The sequence below is a fragment of the Primulina eburnea genome, chromosome 1 (assembly GCF_022965805.1).
Source record: "Primulina eburnea isolate SZY01 chromosome 1, ASM2296580v1, whole genome shotgun sequence".
Classification (NCBI taxonomy): domain Eukaryota; kingdom Viridiplantae; phylum Streptophyta; class Magnoliopsida; order Lamiales; family Gesneriaceae; genus Primulina; species Primulina eburnea.
The window spans coordinates 63,394,704-63,406,711 of record NC_133101.1 but is presented as its reverse complement, the minus strand read 5'-3'; the positions used below and the strand labels follow the sequence as shown (position 1 = coordinate 63,406,711).

General features: G+C 32.0%; 3 protein-coding genes across 3 annotated transcripts; 1 reads left to right on the top strand and 2 right to left on the bottom strand.

Annotated features, from left to right (window-relative positions):
- Positions 1-3,358: 3,358 nt before the first annotated feature.
- Positions 3,359-5,095, top strand: LOC140840087 (uncharacterized). Its single transcript, XM_073207197.1, has 3 exons — positions 3,359-4,479; positions 4,556-4,651; positions 4,831-5,095. Exon 1 carries the CDS (start codon positions 3,473-3,475, stop codon positions 4,280-4,282), a length of 810 nt encoding a protein of 269 aa, XP_073063298.1. The 5' UTR covers positions 3,359-3,472; the 3' UTR covers positions 4,283-4,479; positions 4,556-4,651; positions 4,831-5,095.
- Positions 5,096-6,121: 1,026 nt separating this feature from the next.
- LOC140813937 (caffeic acid 3-O-methyltransferase-like) lies at positions 6,122-7,898 on the bottom strand. The gene is made up of 4 exons (XM_073172765.1): positions 7,467-7,898; positions 7,015-7,319; positions 6,597-6,661; positions 6,122-6,450 (listed from the first exon to the last, which is right to left on the bottom strand). The coding sequence occupies exons 1-4, from the start codon at positions 7,886-7,888 to the stop codon at positions 6,154-6,156; spliced, it is 1,089 nt and encodes a 362-aa protein (XP_073028866.1). The 5' UTR covers positions 7,889-7,898; the 3' UTR covers positions 6,122-6,153.
- A 1,611-nt stretch (positions 7,899-9,509) lies between these two features.
- LOC140840077 (uncharacterized) lies at positions 9,510-11,613 on the bottom strand. The gene is made up of 3 exons (XM_073207185.1): positions 11,381-11,613; positions 10,491-10,559; positions 9,510-10,089 (listed from the first exon to the last, which is right to left on the bottom strand). Exons 1-3 carry the CDS (start codon positions 11,531-11,533, stop codon positions 9,931-9,933), a joined length of 381 nt encoding a protein of 126 aa, XP_073063286.1. The 5' UTR covers positions 11,534-11,613; the 3' UTR covers positions 9,510-9,930.
- Between the last annotated feature and the right edge of the window lie 395 nt (positions 11,614-12,008).

The window sequence follows — 12,008 nt, the reverse complement described above, 5'->3', positions numbered from 1 at the left end:
ATACATGAAACGTGGAAAATATTTTTTCAAGCATTTTCGATTCTGTAACCTCGTGTCCACAAAATTTTAATTGCGAGATTATTCGATACATCGCCGAATTGTAATCACTAACTTTCTTAAAGTCTTGAATCTCAACATATTCTATTCATCACGGTCGGTCGGAAGTATAACTTCCCTTATATGTTCAAATCTTTCTTTTATCATTTCCACATATCCATGAGATCTTTTTCGATGAGATATTCACATTTTAAATCTTCCTCAAGATGTCGACGCAAAAATATTATTGCTTTTGCCTTTTCTTGTAACGAAGATTTACCATTTTCTTTAATAGTCTCGCTTAGACTCAATGACTCAAGATGCATTTCTACATCGAGAGTCCATGACATATAATTTTTCACTGTAATATCGAGCGCAACAAATTCGAGCTTTGCCAAGTTTGACATTGTGGTACTAGAAAAATAACAATGCATTTTATTTGTTAAGTTCTATTAATATGACAATAAAAAGTAACGGATAAATTACAGGTACAAGCATTCTTAAAAATAAAGAAAAAATGCGAGGCATATATTATCCAATAAATACAAGACTAGTGAGTATAATAAACCAAATAATTATACAAAATAACCTTGAAAGAGTCATCATCTTCTTCTTCGAAAATTTTGATGAAGAAAATTTTTATGGAGGAAGAATAAGTTTGGAGTGATTAAATGTGTTTGTGAAGTCATACTTATAGGGTAAAAACTAGCCGTTTATGACCATTACAAGTTCTTAAAAAATAAATGTATGTATATGTAAATTTTATGGTATTAATATGATGTATATAATGTTAATCATGTTTAAATAATTATGTATCATATCACAATATTATAATGAGGTATCAGAGACTCTTTTTATGTAATAACATGATATTATTCAAATATATATATACAATAAATAAACAATAATACAATAAAATTATATAAGCATTACAATAATATAATCACATCATGTTATTATGATGAGGTCTCATAGACTCTTTTTATATAATAATATGATATTATATATTAAATATATACACAATATACATAAATAGACAGTAAAGTAAATACTTTTACTTTTGAATATTGTTACATTTTTTCTTGTGTTTTGGAGTTTGAAAAAATATGGAGAACCGAATCTTTGAGTATCGTGCTGATAATGTGTTAAAAGTAAAAATTTACTGTAAAAAAGTAAAAATCTCAAAACTCTCAAAATATATCAAATTACATTTTATAAAATTTTCTCTCTACTCAATTGTTATTTTCTTCACTAATGAGAGATCTATTTATACAATTTATTTGAAAATAATACAAAAATAAATACATCATTACATACATTATTACACATTAATTTTTAATATTTACAACTCTTATTTTCAACATTCAACTTTCTTATTTTCAACATTCAAATATTACAACTCATATTTTTCAACAATATATAAGTTTTTTATATTTTAAATTTTTTCATAATTTTTTCACCCAAAAATAAAATATAAAATAACAAAAAAAATTTAATTTAATCTTAAAATTTCATATAATTCATAATTTATCATGCTTCAGTACCAGGGATGTATAAGATATTTTGACATCATTTTTTGTGCAAATGACGAGATTCGACATCCTTGAATCATTCCATACACCTCTGATACGTAAAATATATGTTTTGGGATGCTTTTACATAATTAAGATCTGTGCTTCTATGATATACAATTTAACTAGCTAGCTCCTTAACGATCGTGAAATATAATCACTGGTAAGAATTTTAAAATGCACTTCCAGACATTGGAGAATTTAGAAAACCCTCGTAAATTCATGATGTTTGGAAGTTTTTCTATATATATTTCTATATATATAAATTTTTTTAAATAGAATAAGAAAAATTTTAAATCAAAAGAAGAATTTTATAAGATACCTTATAAGAAAATTAAAATTTTCAAATATTATCCTAAAAAATCTTTTAAAGATATTGAATATTATAAATTTCTTAAAAAAAGACATACTGCTAATTATTGTAGATTGAATAAACAATTAAATGAAGAAATATTCAAAAAAATTCCTAATCTCTTAATTGACTCTTCTAGTCTTATGATTCAGAATTTGAAAAATTTTCTTCTAAAAATGAAAATGAATCTTTACAAATAAAGGAATTAATCACATCTAATAACGAATTTAAAAAACAAATTAATATGCTTTCTTTGTGAGTGTTAATTGGGAGCATTGTAAACACTTGTTGTGTGAAAAATAAGATAGAGAGAACACGGCAATGAAAGCTTAGGCAATATAATTTTTATTTTTAGTGTAGAAGAAATGGTTTCAAAATAAACGCGAAAAATCCAATCTTTAATATGTTATAGGGAAAAAAATATATAAGTTAGATTATTAAAAATAAAATTTTACTGTAATACGACCAAAAATGAAAAAATATGCAAATTTCAAGTAGAAGAGTGTGTGTTTTATTATCGACACATGAGCTACGTAGGAGAATATTGATTTAAAATAAGTAATTTTTGTTGGATTAAATGATTTCTGGCAAAAAATGATCAAAACAAAAACAACCCACGTTATAGAATGAAAATCAAAATTTGAAAAGTTGCATGACTAAAATTTAAAGTAGAACAACTTACATTTCCAAAATCCTAATTTTTATTTGAATTGATGTGTTAAATTAAGTTTTGTATTGATGGGTTGTGGTCAAAATAATTATTTGAATCATTAGATAAATCCACAAAAAGCAAATTGAGATCCACTGCGATATTAAAGTCAGGTTCATATTGGGTCCAAGCTCAAAACGGGTCTAATTGCTTTTAGCCTTCAAACGTTTTATGAATAGATCATTTCTTGACATTTTAAAGGTAAGCTCTCATTTTGACATATTTTGCTCTTACAATTTTTATTATTCTAACATGGATTTGGGTAGTGTCAAAGGGTTTCCTCGGGTAATCTCCGAAGTCACTTAATGTTCTGTTTGTAACACATATGACGATCAAACCATCTTTTTGTTAAGGTTCATAACATGAAACAAGATATAAAAATATATCTATAATGATAATATTCTTTCAATTTTCTCGTTTTTCTTTTCCCATTTAAAATCTTAAGTCACTTATATTTCATGTAATTTTTTTCTTGTGAACATTGAAATAAATGGAAACGACTAAAACGTATGATTGTCGTGATAATACGATTTTTTTTTTTTTTTTTGCATTTAACTTTAATAATTTATCGTATACTATAAATCTATATATATGTTGAATTCTGAGCGCACACAATAAAATTATAGAGTTTATTTTTCTTTGATAAATATAATAACAATTTATATTATTCGGATCCAAATCGGCCCGAGATCGTAGCAGTGCCCACATGCGAGCATTGTTTCCATCTTGCAGATCAGTTAACCTAATTTTTCGTTTTCGACCTCTTTCAACTGGGAGATTTAAGACTTGTAATCAACGAATAATATGAAGCTCTTCGACGGCGATGAATCCGAAAACAATGAGCTGTCGAAGATTCAGATTGACCACGAATTCGCCAAGCGCTACGAGTACAACAAGAAGCGTGAGGATTTGCAGAGGTTCGAGGAGCTCAGAAAGAACGGCCGGGTCGGCGTTTCTGGCTCAGACTCTGAAGATTCTTCGTTTTCGGATGAGGCTTTTTCTCTCAAACCAAGTAAGAATAAGGACTTCGATTTTTTCGATGCGTTGATTAAGGTTAAAAATCAAGACCCTGTCTTGAAGGATAAGGATGCGAAGTTGTTCTATTCTGATTCTGAGTCTAATTCCGAAAATGAGAGTGACATTGGTAATGAGAGGAGAAAGGGGGGTACTGGTGATGGTAGAAAAGGTAAGAAGCCGATGTATTTGAAAGATGTTATATCTAAGCAGTTAATTGAGACTGGCCCTGAATTTGATGACGAACAGGATGATCAAATGGTCAGCAAGGGTAAAAATAATGGCAATAAAGTGAAGACTTATAATGAAGAACAGGAGGAGTTCACGAGAGATATATTGAAGGCCATCGAGGAGGGGAATAATCATGAAGAAGAGGACGGAGATTTTTTTAGAGTTAAAGAAGGTGACGATGCTGAGGAAGAAGAGGAAGAGAGTGAGATTGGGAATAAGCTGGATGAGTATTTCGGGGAAGATGAGAATTTGGACGCGGAGTCTATGTTTCTAAAGGATTATTTTCGGGAGAAAATGTGGCTTGGTGATGGGAGAAGTAATGACGCAGGGGAGATGTTTCTAAAGGATTATTTTCACATCAACATGTGAAAATCATAGTGTTTTATGATGGATTGAACTCGAATTAATGTGCATATCTTTGATCAATACCAAAAGTTGTAAAATCATTTGATGCATCGGAAAAGGAGAAATCACGTGCAGCTGCCAATTTGCCCATAGCTTTTGCGGACCCCGACAAATTTGTCGAGGAAATCTTGGAGAAGACTGTGTCCACAGCTCTTTCCGGGGTTTGTATCTATTATAAACGATGTGCCTATTACCTCTTAGACATGGCTTTCAATCTCATTTAATTTTACCCAACAGATTAAACAGCAGACAGAGAAGGATGAGGAACAACTTTCTGTTACAATATCAAACCATATGAGAAAACAACTCGGTGCTCAGTTGAAGTTCATTTCTGTGAGTATAAATTTTTATAAAATCACGAATGATATCTTATTTTCTTGCAAGTTCTCCTTTTATGTTCAAACGAAATCCAAACATAGCCTCTTAAGTTTCTGTTCTGGTTTTGTTGGCATTTCCGCAACCTCAAAATAGATTTCGTTAAAGCTATTACCTTCTTTTTTTCATTATTGCAGACGATATTCAAGAACACAGCATACGCGGAAGGCTTTCGTGCTGGTATTCACTGTCAACCAAACAAATGGTAAAGTCATCGACATCAACGAAAAGAAAATGGTAAAAAAAGAAAAAACCCATCGTGGAGAAACTGTTCAGTTGCATTTTTTTATGTTGTTCAGTTCGATAGAAAATTTTTTCATTCTAATTTATTTATATTTTGCGATAAACCAGTTATTCAAATTTTAATTTTCAATTTATATTGGAAAATGCCTTTTAATTTTAGTACCTGTCTCATGGCATTCAACCTTAGAACATAAAACATAATACCAGAACCTTGTTTGGAAGATCAGATCACGGCTGGTTTCATACTCATGTGCCATGAGAAGTTTACTAGCTGCTGTGGCTGCCTTGTTTGCAGCTGTCACCGCGTTGTTCGCTTGTTCATCCACACGTGGAAGGTGAATTGCAATTTCTGTGTTTTTTCGAGCAGCCTGCAGAGGTATAAAGATGTGAAACCAAGGGATCGTGCAGGGAAAAAAACCTAAAGGGGTGATGGATAGTCTTCTCAGTAAATCCAAAAATATTTTAACACACAAAAGCTAAAGCATCACCCTCCAATCGTTGTGCCAAATATAGCCAGCTGCACATGAAGTTAGGGACAATGGTTGCTCACCAAGATCCCACTTCTAATTATTGCACCAACTTGTTTGATTAAGTTGCAATTCAAATATTTTAAATTACTAGTCCAAATGTTACATTGCAGGCGCTGTGCCTTATGAGCAGTCACACAATGGAGCAAAGCCAATTATTGCCCCCCCAAGCATTATGAATTGGGATCTGTCTCACTTGAACTGCTCGAAGGACTGCATTGGCCGAAGGGGGGAGTGGAGTCTTAATATTGCCACCACTCCATTCGCCACATTTGGTATCACTGTTTGTGAAACTATAAATGCCATGACCTTGCTTACCACGATCATGCCACGACCCCTCGTAAAGGTCGTTTGATCCGGAGCATATCCATTATTATTTTTCCCTTTCAAATATTTGGATTTTTGGGATAAAAAGTTAACGTTAAATGTTGATGTTCTAATTAATTAATATTCTCTGCATCGCCCAATTATTTATGTTTCATTTCTTTTACGTTTGTTCAAAATATATATATGTGTGTGTGTGTGTGTGTGTTTTGAAATTAAGAATGAAACGTATTTTTATTTTTTAAAGACATGGTAGTTCTAGAGTGATACTGCAGAATATATAAAAGCACATGCTAATAATCAGTTTATTAATTATCTCATACTTTAAAAATAATTCAGCAGATGATCGATCATACATGCACGCACTTAGAGTTTAACAAGTTCCATAACCCATGATCCGTAGGCACGACAAACAACCTTGAACTCGGCAAATCCGGCTTGCGTCGCCATGGCCTCGTACTCGCCCTTGGTTCTTTCTTTTCCATTCATTGATAGCATGAAGACGTTCAGCAGAGACACATATCGTGAATAAACATCAGTTTGTGGGATTTGATCAGGAAGAATACTTTCTATGACGATCACCTTTCCTTTCTTTGGCAATGCTTTGTAGCAATTTTTCAGAAGTTTCACACATCGTTCAGCAACCCAATCGTGCAGCACCGACTGCATGCATGCATGCCAAAATTAAATTATCAAAGTATTACTATATATATATATATATATATATATATATATATATTATCAACTATATATATTATTTAAATAACAAAAGCAAAAGTACTTAACTAATTAAATAAATATTGCAGTACCTTCAATATAATTGCATCTCCCTTTGGCACTTCAACGAACATATCTCCGCCGACGTGTTTCACTCCTGCATATTAACATTATAACATACAATTATACAATTAATGATCATATTCTTGAAATCCCTCTTTTTTCATTTTTTATTTTTAATAATAATAATAATAATAATAATAATAATAATAATAATAATTTCAAATTCCTAAAAACATAGAGTAGTTTGAAATTATTTCCTCGAATTTAATCATTAGATATTTTCAAACCCTAAAGTCGCTCCGTCACACGAATATTGATGCACGGATATGAGGCACTAATTGAAAACAATCGGAAAAAGAAAAAGACAAACTAACAGATATTTTTTATCAGCTGATAACTAATAAATTTAACATGAAAAGAAAATCATTAATGCTTAGATATATATACCTTTAGAGTTTGGGGCAGTTCGTATGACCTCTGGAGAATCCAAGTTAATGCCACTAATCGAAGAGTGCATAGAAATAATCATATCTAGAGTTGCACCGTTACCACCACCCACGTCCACTATTGTGTGCAATCCCTCGAAACCATTGTATACTTTAAGAATCTGTTTCATAGTTGGAGTAGACACACATCCCATTGCGTCGTTGAATATCTTGTTGGACTGAGGGTTTGAGGCTAAGAGTTCAAAAAACGTCTGGGCATTTTCCAAAAGAAATCCACCTTGGAGAACCGCATCTTTTAATCCAATGCTGCAAGAGATCAATCAACATGTTCTTGTTTATGGCTATTTAGGTTTAATGTTTTAGTGGGAAAAATAGACAAAACAAAACAAAGAGCCGAAGAAGGTTAATTTGCAGAACATAGCCTTCAAAACGAGAACAATAAACATCACTTACGACGGATTGCTTGATTCCCGTTGGCTTGCTAGGGCATAAAACTGTGCCAATGAGACCCCTCTCTCATCTGAAACAAAGAACTTCCCTTTTGGCGCAAGTCCATAACGTAATTCAGTTGTAGAAGCATGATCAATAGTCGAACAAGTAAGGAAAGACTGAGTGACCAGCACCCGAAGCATGGAGTCGAGCACGCCGACTGCTCCCTCGACATTACGTGCTTGAAGCTGAGAAGCGATCTCAAAAGCCGATACGTGAGCCCCATCACCGGACTTTCCGATGATATCGAATAAGTCGAGTTGGATAGAAGCCATCAAAACAGATTGGAGGATATGGGATCCACATGCAACCAGGCACTCAACAAATGCTTCGTCATCTTCATCCTTTCCATGTTTGTAGTAAATATCACGGACTTGCTTCTCCATACCTTGTTTTAATTTCAATACCTTATGATCAAATTCAATAATTTAGATGTGTGAGTCGATCAATATATCTTTGGATGATCAAGGATATATATACAAGCATCACATGATGTCCTACGTACATTATGGATTTAATTAAGAAATTATTAATACATTTTTTTTTTTAAAATCTAGTTTTAAGATCAGCATCGGCAGTCAATGAACCAACTTAGCTACTAAAATTAGACGATATATATTACCTAAATTTTAAATTTTGACAGCTAGTTGTTTGGTTTATAGCTAATTGAAGTACTTAAAAATACTAATTTAATGTTATAACGAAACATAGTCTGCCTGATAACAATAACTAATAGGTCAGCTCAGGCCACCAACCGCAAGGGCTGTTTTGTTTTATAACCCTGGTGAAACTTTTTTTTGAAAAAATAGCCTAGTGTATTTGTTCATTACATGAGAGGATTATTTTTTTAAAAAAAAGTTTGACCAAGTCTATTTTCCCAAATATCCCCCAACCGCAAGCCCTTATTTTATTTTTTTTTGCGCCTGGATAATATATATTTATATTGGGAAAATAATAAATTATATTTGTATTAAACAATTTTTAGAATTTATTTGAAAAATATGCGGCAATCAAAATTTGCACAGCACAATTGATCTAAACCAGAGACAGGATGCTTATTACGTTTAACTTCTGAAATTACTATATAGTATGTACTCCGTCTTAAATATAAATGTTAAATTTAATTATTTACTTCCAACAAGTTTTTATATTATATTAAAAAATCATTAAATAAGTGTAAAATGATAAATTTATCACTAAAACTTGTTTTACCAATAATATTCTTAATTTGTATAAAATCATAGGCAAAAACTTGTGTGAGACAGTTTCACGGGTCGTATTTGTGAGACGGATCTCTTATTTGGGTCACCCATGAAAAAATATTACTTTTTATGCTAAGAGTATTATTTTTTATTGTGAATATGGGTAAGGTTGACCCGTCTCACAGATTATGATCCGTGAGACGGTCTCACATGAGACTCACTCAAAATCATAATAGCTATTTGGATGAAGTTATATCATTGCCTATTTTAATAGAAATTATCCCTGACCCTAATTTATGAAGCTATCCAACCAGCGTAATATATATATATATATATATATATATATATATATATATATATATATATATATATATATATATATATATATCCGACCCACCTAATTTTTTTTCATTTATTACTTGATAAAATCTTCCTTATATTTAAATTTTCTTATATTTTAAATTTTTTCGCCTATAAATAAAATATAAAATAACAAAAAAAATCTTAATTTAATCTTAAAATTTCAAATAATTCATAATTTATCATGCTTTAGTACCAGGGATGTATAAGATATTATATATGATAATTTTAACAAAAAAATCAAATTTTTCGAGTTACAATAAAAGTATGAACTAATTTTTTTTTTTGGAGGAAAATAAATTTTAAATTACTGACATGAAGGCCAGATAATACAACTTCTTTTAATCAAGAAGGAAATCCAATATCTTTCCAAACAACAAGATGAACACAAGAGTAAGCAAATTTTGCAAGAAAATGGGCAACATTATTGGTTTGTAGCACTGTAGCTAAACCAAACAATAGTTGTATCTTCGTTCAACTATTTTCAGCTACATTTATAGGATTGAATTCGTGTCTCTAATTTGGTGGGGATACAAATCAATTAGAGATGAAAAAATAAGTTAATTTATTACATGATGTGCAAAGATCTCATCAACCCTATGTTTGGACCACTCCTGAATGGAGCACTTCACAGCTAGACAATTTTTGTCAAGGCTAACAACTAGAGACAAACTAAAGCTCAACGGTACAGGTCAATATTTTTCCCCCCTTTGATAGCTAATCACACCATGCTTCCCATGGTGTTTGCACGTCTCACAATATATCGACTGGGAACGAAACTGGTGTCAAATTTGACATCAAGATAGGCCCAAAGTACTAAACGGGTCCCAAAAAAAAAAACAAAGAAATAAAGAAGTGGGGATCCTCTAAAATTTAAGAGAACCTTGGATAGCTTGGGCATCTGCTATGGCAGAATCACGCCTCTTAACAATTTGCTCGAGCGCGACAACTTTTTCTGTGAATAAAGTGACACCTGAGTTGGTGGACTCGACCAATTTGTTTGCTGTTTCTAAAGCAGAACAGAGCTAGTTTCCATTAAAGAGACAAAGAAAATTGTTAGTACTGACAATTTCCATTCTTTGCACAGCAAAATCACGATCATACGAGGATAAAATAGGAACACGGGCCAAGCTTATACGAGTCAGTGTGGATTTTCATTCATGTTCGATAAGCAAAGTAACGATTTCAATTATGAATATTACCAGGCAACCGTAGAGCAATATGAGAAACATTACACAATAACAAAAGAAAAGGAAAAGGAGAATACTAGAACAAGAATGAGAAAATGCCAGAAGAAAGTCAGAATGTCAACACTATTCCTATATTAATGAGAAGTTCCACGGAAAAACAGAAAAACCTTCAAATACAGGAGGAAAATGAAAAGAGGAACCCACTGTCACAAATTTCCGAAATGGGAGTTATGTACCTTTAGAGTGAGTGTTGTCCAAGAGTGGTCCGCTCCCTTAAGAGACACATTCAATTGGTCAAAATTCTCCTAAACAAACAAACAAAAGTTAGAATCTGCCTGCAGGAAATGTTTTTGGTTCCACTTTGCAGGCAGTAAGAAAATGGTAAGCAACAAACACGTGCAAAACATGGTCTGGATGAGGAAAATATAAATGCCATGAAGATAGATCAACTGCCGCCAAGAACACAATCAGCCACAAGGCTCACAACTGCTTACTTTTCGTTGATGATATATTTACTTTCAGCGCCAGAGTAATAGGCATCCAAGATGAGTAAGGGTAAACTTAGCTAAACAGAAAGGTATCTAAACATATCTTGGAAGATCACCCATCGCATAACTGTGAAAATTTGAATCTCCTTAATTCTTGAAAGATCACCCATTGCACATTACTTCATTGTATCAAATAAATTAATCAAAATAAACTTTACATAGAAAAACTCAAGTTTTAAAGCTGTTGCTGTTCGAGTCATTGTGTCCACATGACAAGAGTTTATTACAAATGAATTAGGTATTTTTTATCATTTATTTTTGCAGTGATTTAAAAGTTCACAATCAGATCTCTCTTCAAGAAAGGGGAAAGGCAGCTCCTATGATTTTACTCGACTAAAAAGAATTACAATAATACAGTATTCTGACACAAGCTAACATATTAACCAGATTAGAGTAACGAATCAACATATTTTAAAATTCGGGTAATAAAAATTGTAAATTTATTTCCTTCCAGGGGTAATAGAAATAAATCCCAATAAAACAAGCTCGATTTTTCTCCGCGCACGGTCGATGATAACCAACATATAGCGAAAATTAATAGCAAGATGAAATAATAAACAGGTACAGAAAGTTGAGACCTGAAAGACCTTAGGAAGATCGGACGGCGGCGGATGAACGTCAGTCACATCAGTCGGCGGCACACGGTGGTCGACAGGACCACCAGAATTGTCCTCGCCGACGTCATTTAGTAGATCGCTGATGCACAGCAACGGTCCCCCGACTCCCCTCATCTCCGTGTCCCGTAAAAAAGTAGTAGCAACCACGAGTTTGAGAGCGCAAAAACACTAGTCGAAGAAGTACCGAGATTTTGCTAATTCCCGACAATTAAAATTAGGATCTGTTTTATTATCTTTTTTCAATTAATAATCCTGATCGTTTTTGGGTTTGTTGATATTAACAAATATAATATTTGAATAAATTTTAAATGATATTATTATTCATAATTAACCTAAAACACGATATAAATATACATTTATAATGATATTTTTTTCTTCTCGTTTTTCTTTCCAATTGAAAGTCTAAAGTCACTTAATTTCCATGTAAATTTTTTTTTTGAACATTGAAAGAAATGGAAACGACTAAAACGTATGATTGTCGTGATAATACAATTTTTTTTTTTTTCATATAACTTTTGTAATTTATGGTATACAATAAATCTATAATAATGTTGAATTCTGAACACACACACAATAAAATTATAAAGTT

Bases quoted from the DNA above. Each gene is read 5' to 3' on its own strand.
- LOC140840087 (XM_073207197.1), top strand. From the start codon at position 3,473: ATGAAGCTCTTCGACGGCGATGAATCCGAAAACAATGAGCTGTCGAAG.
- LOC140813937 (XM_073172765.1), bottom strand. From the start codon at position 7,888: ATGGAGAAGCAAGTCCGTGATATTTACTACAAACATGGAAAGGATGAA. The intron at 7,320-7,466 runs GTAAGTGATGTT...GATCTCTTGCAG, and splicing joins CGGGAATCAAGCAATCCGTC to CATTGGATTAAAAGATGCGG. The intron at 6,451-6,596 runs GTACTGCAATAT...GCATGCATGCAG, and splicing joins GAGATGCAATTATATTGAAG to TCGGTGCTGCACGATTGGGT.
- LOC140840077 (XM_073207185.1), bottom strand. From the start codon at position 11,533: ATGAGGGGAGTCGGGGGACCGTTGCTGTGCATCAGCGATCTACTAAAT. The intron at 10,560-11,380 runs GTCTCAACTTTC...TTGTTTGTTTAG, and splicing joins ATCTTCCTAAGGTCTTTCAG to GAGAATTTTGACCAATTGAA. The intron at 10,090-10,490 runs GTACATAACTCC...AATGGAAACTAG, and splicing joins GGACAACACTCACTCTAAAG to CTCTGTTCTGCTTTAGAAAC.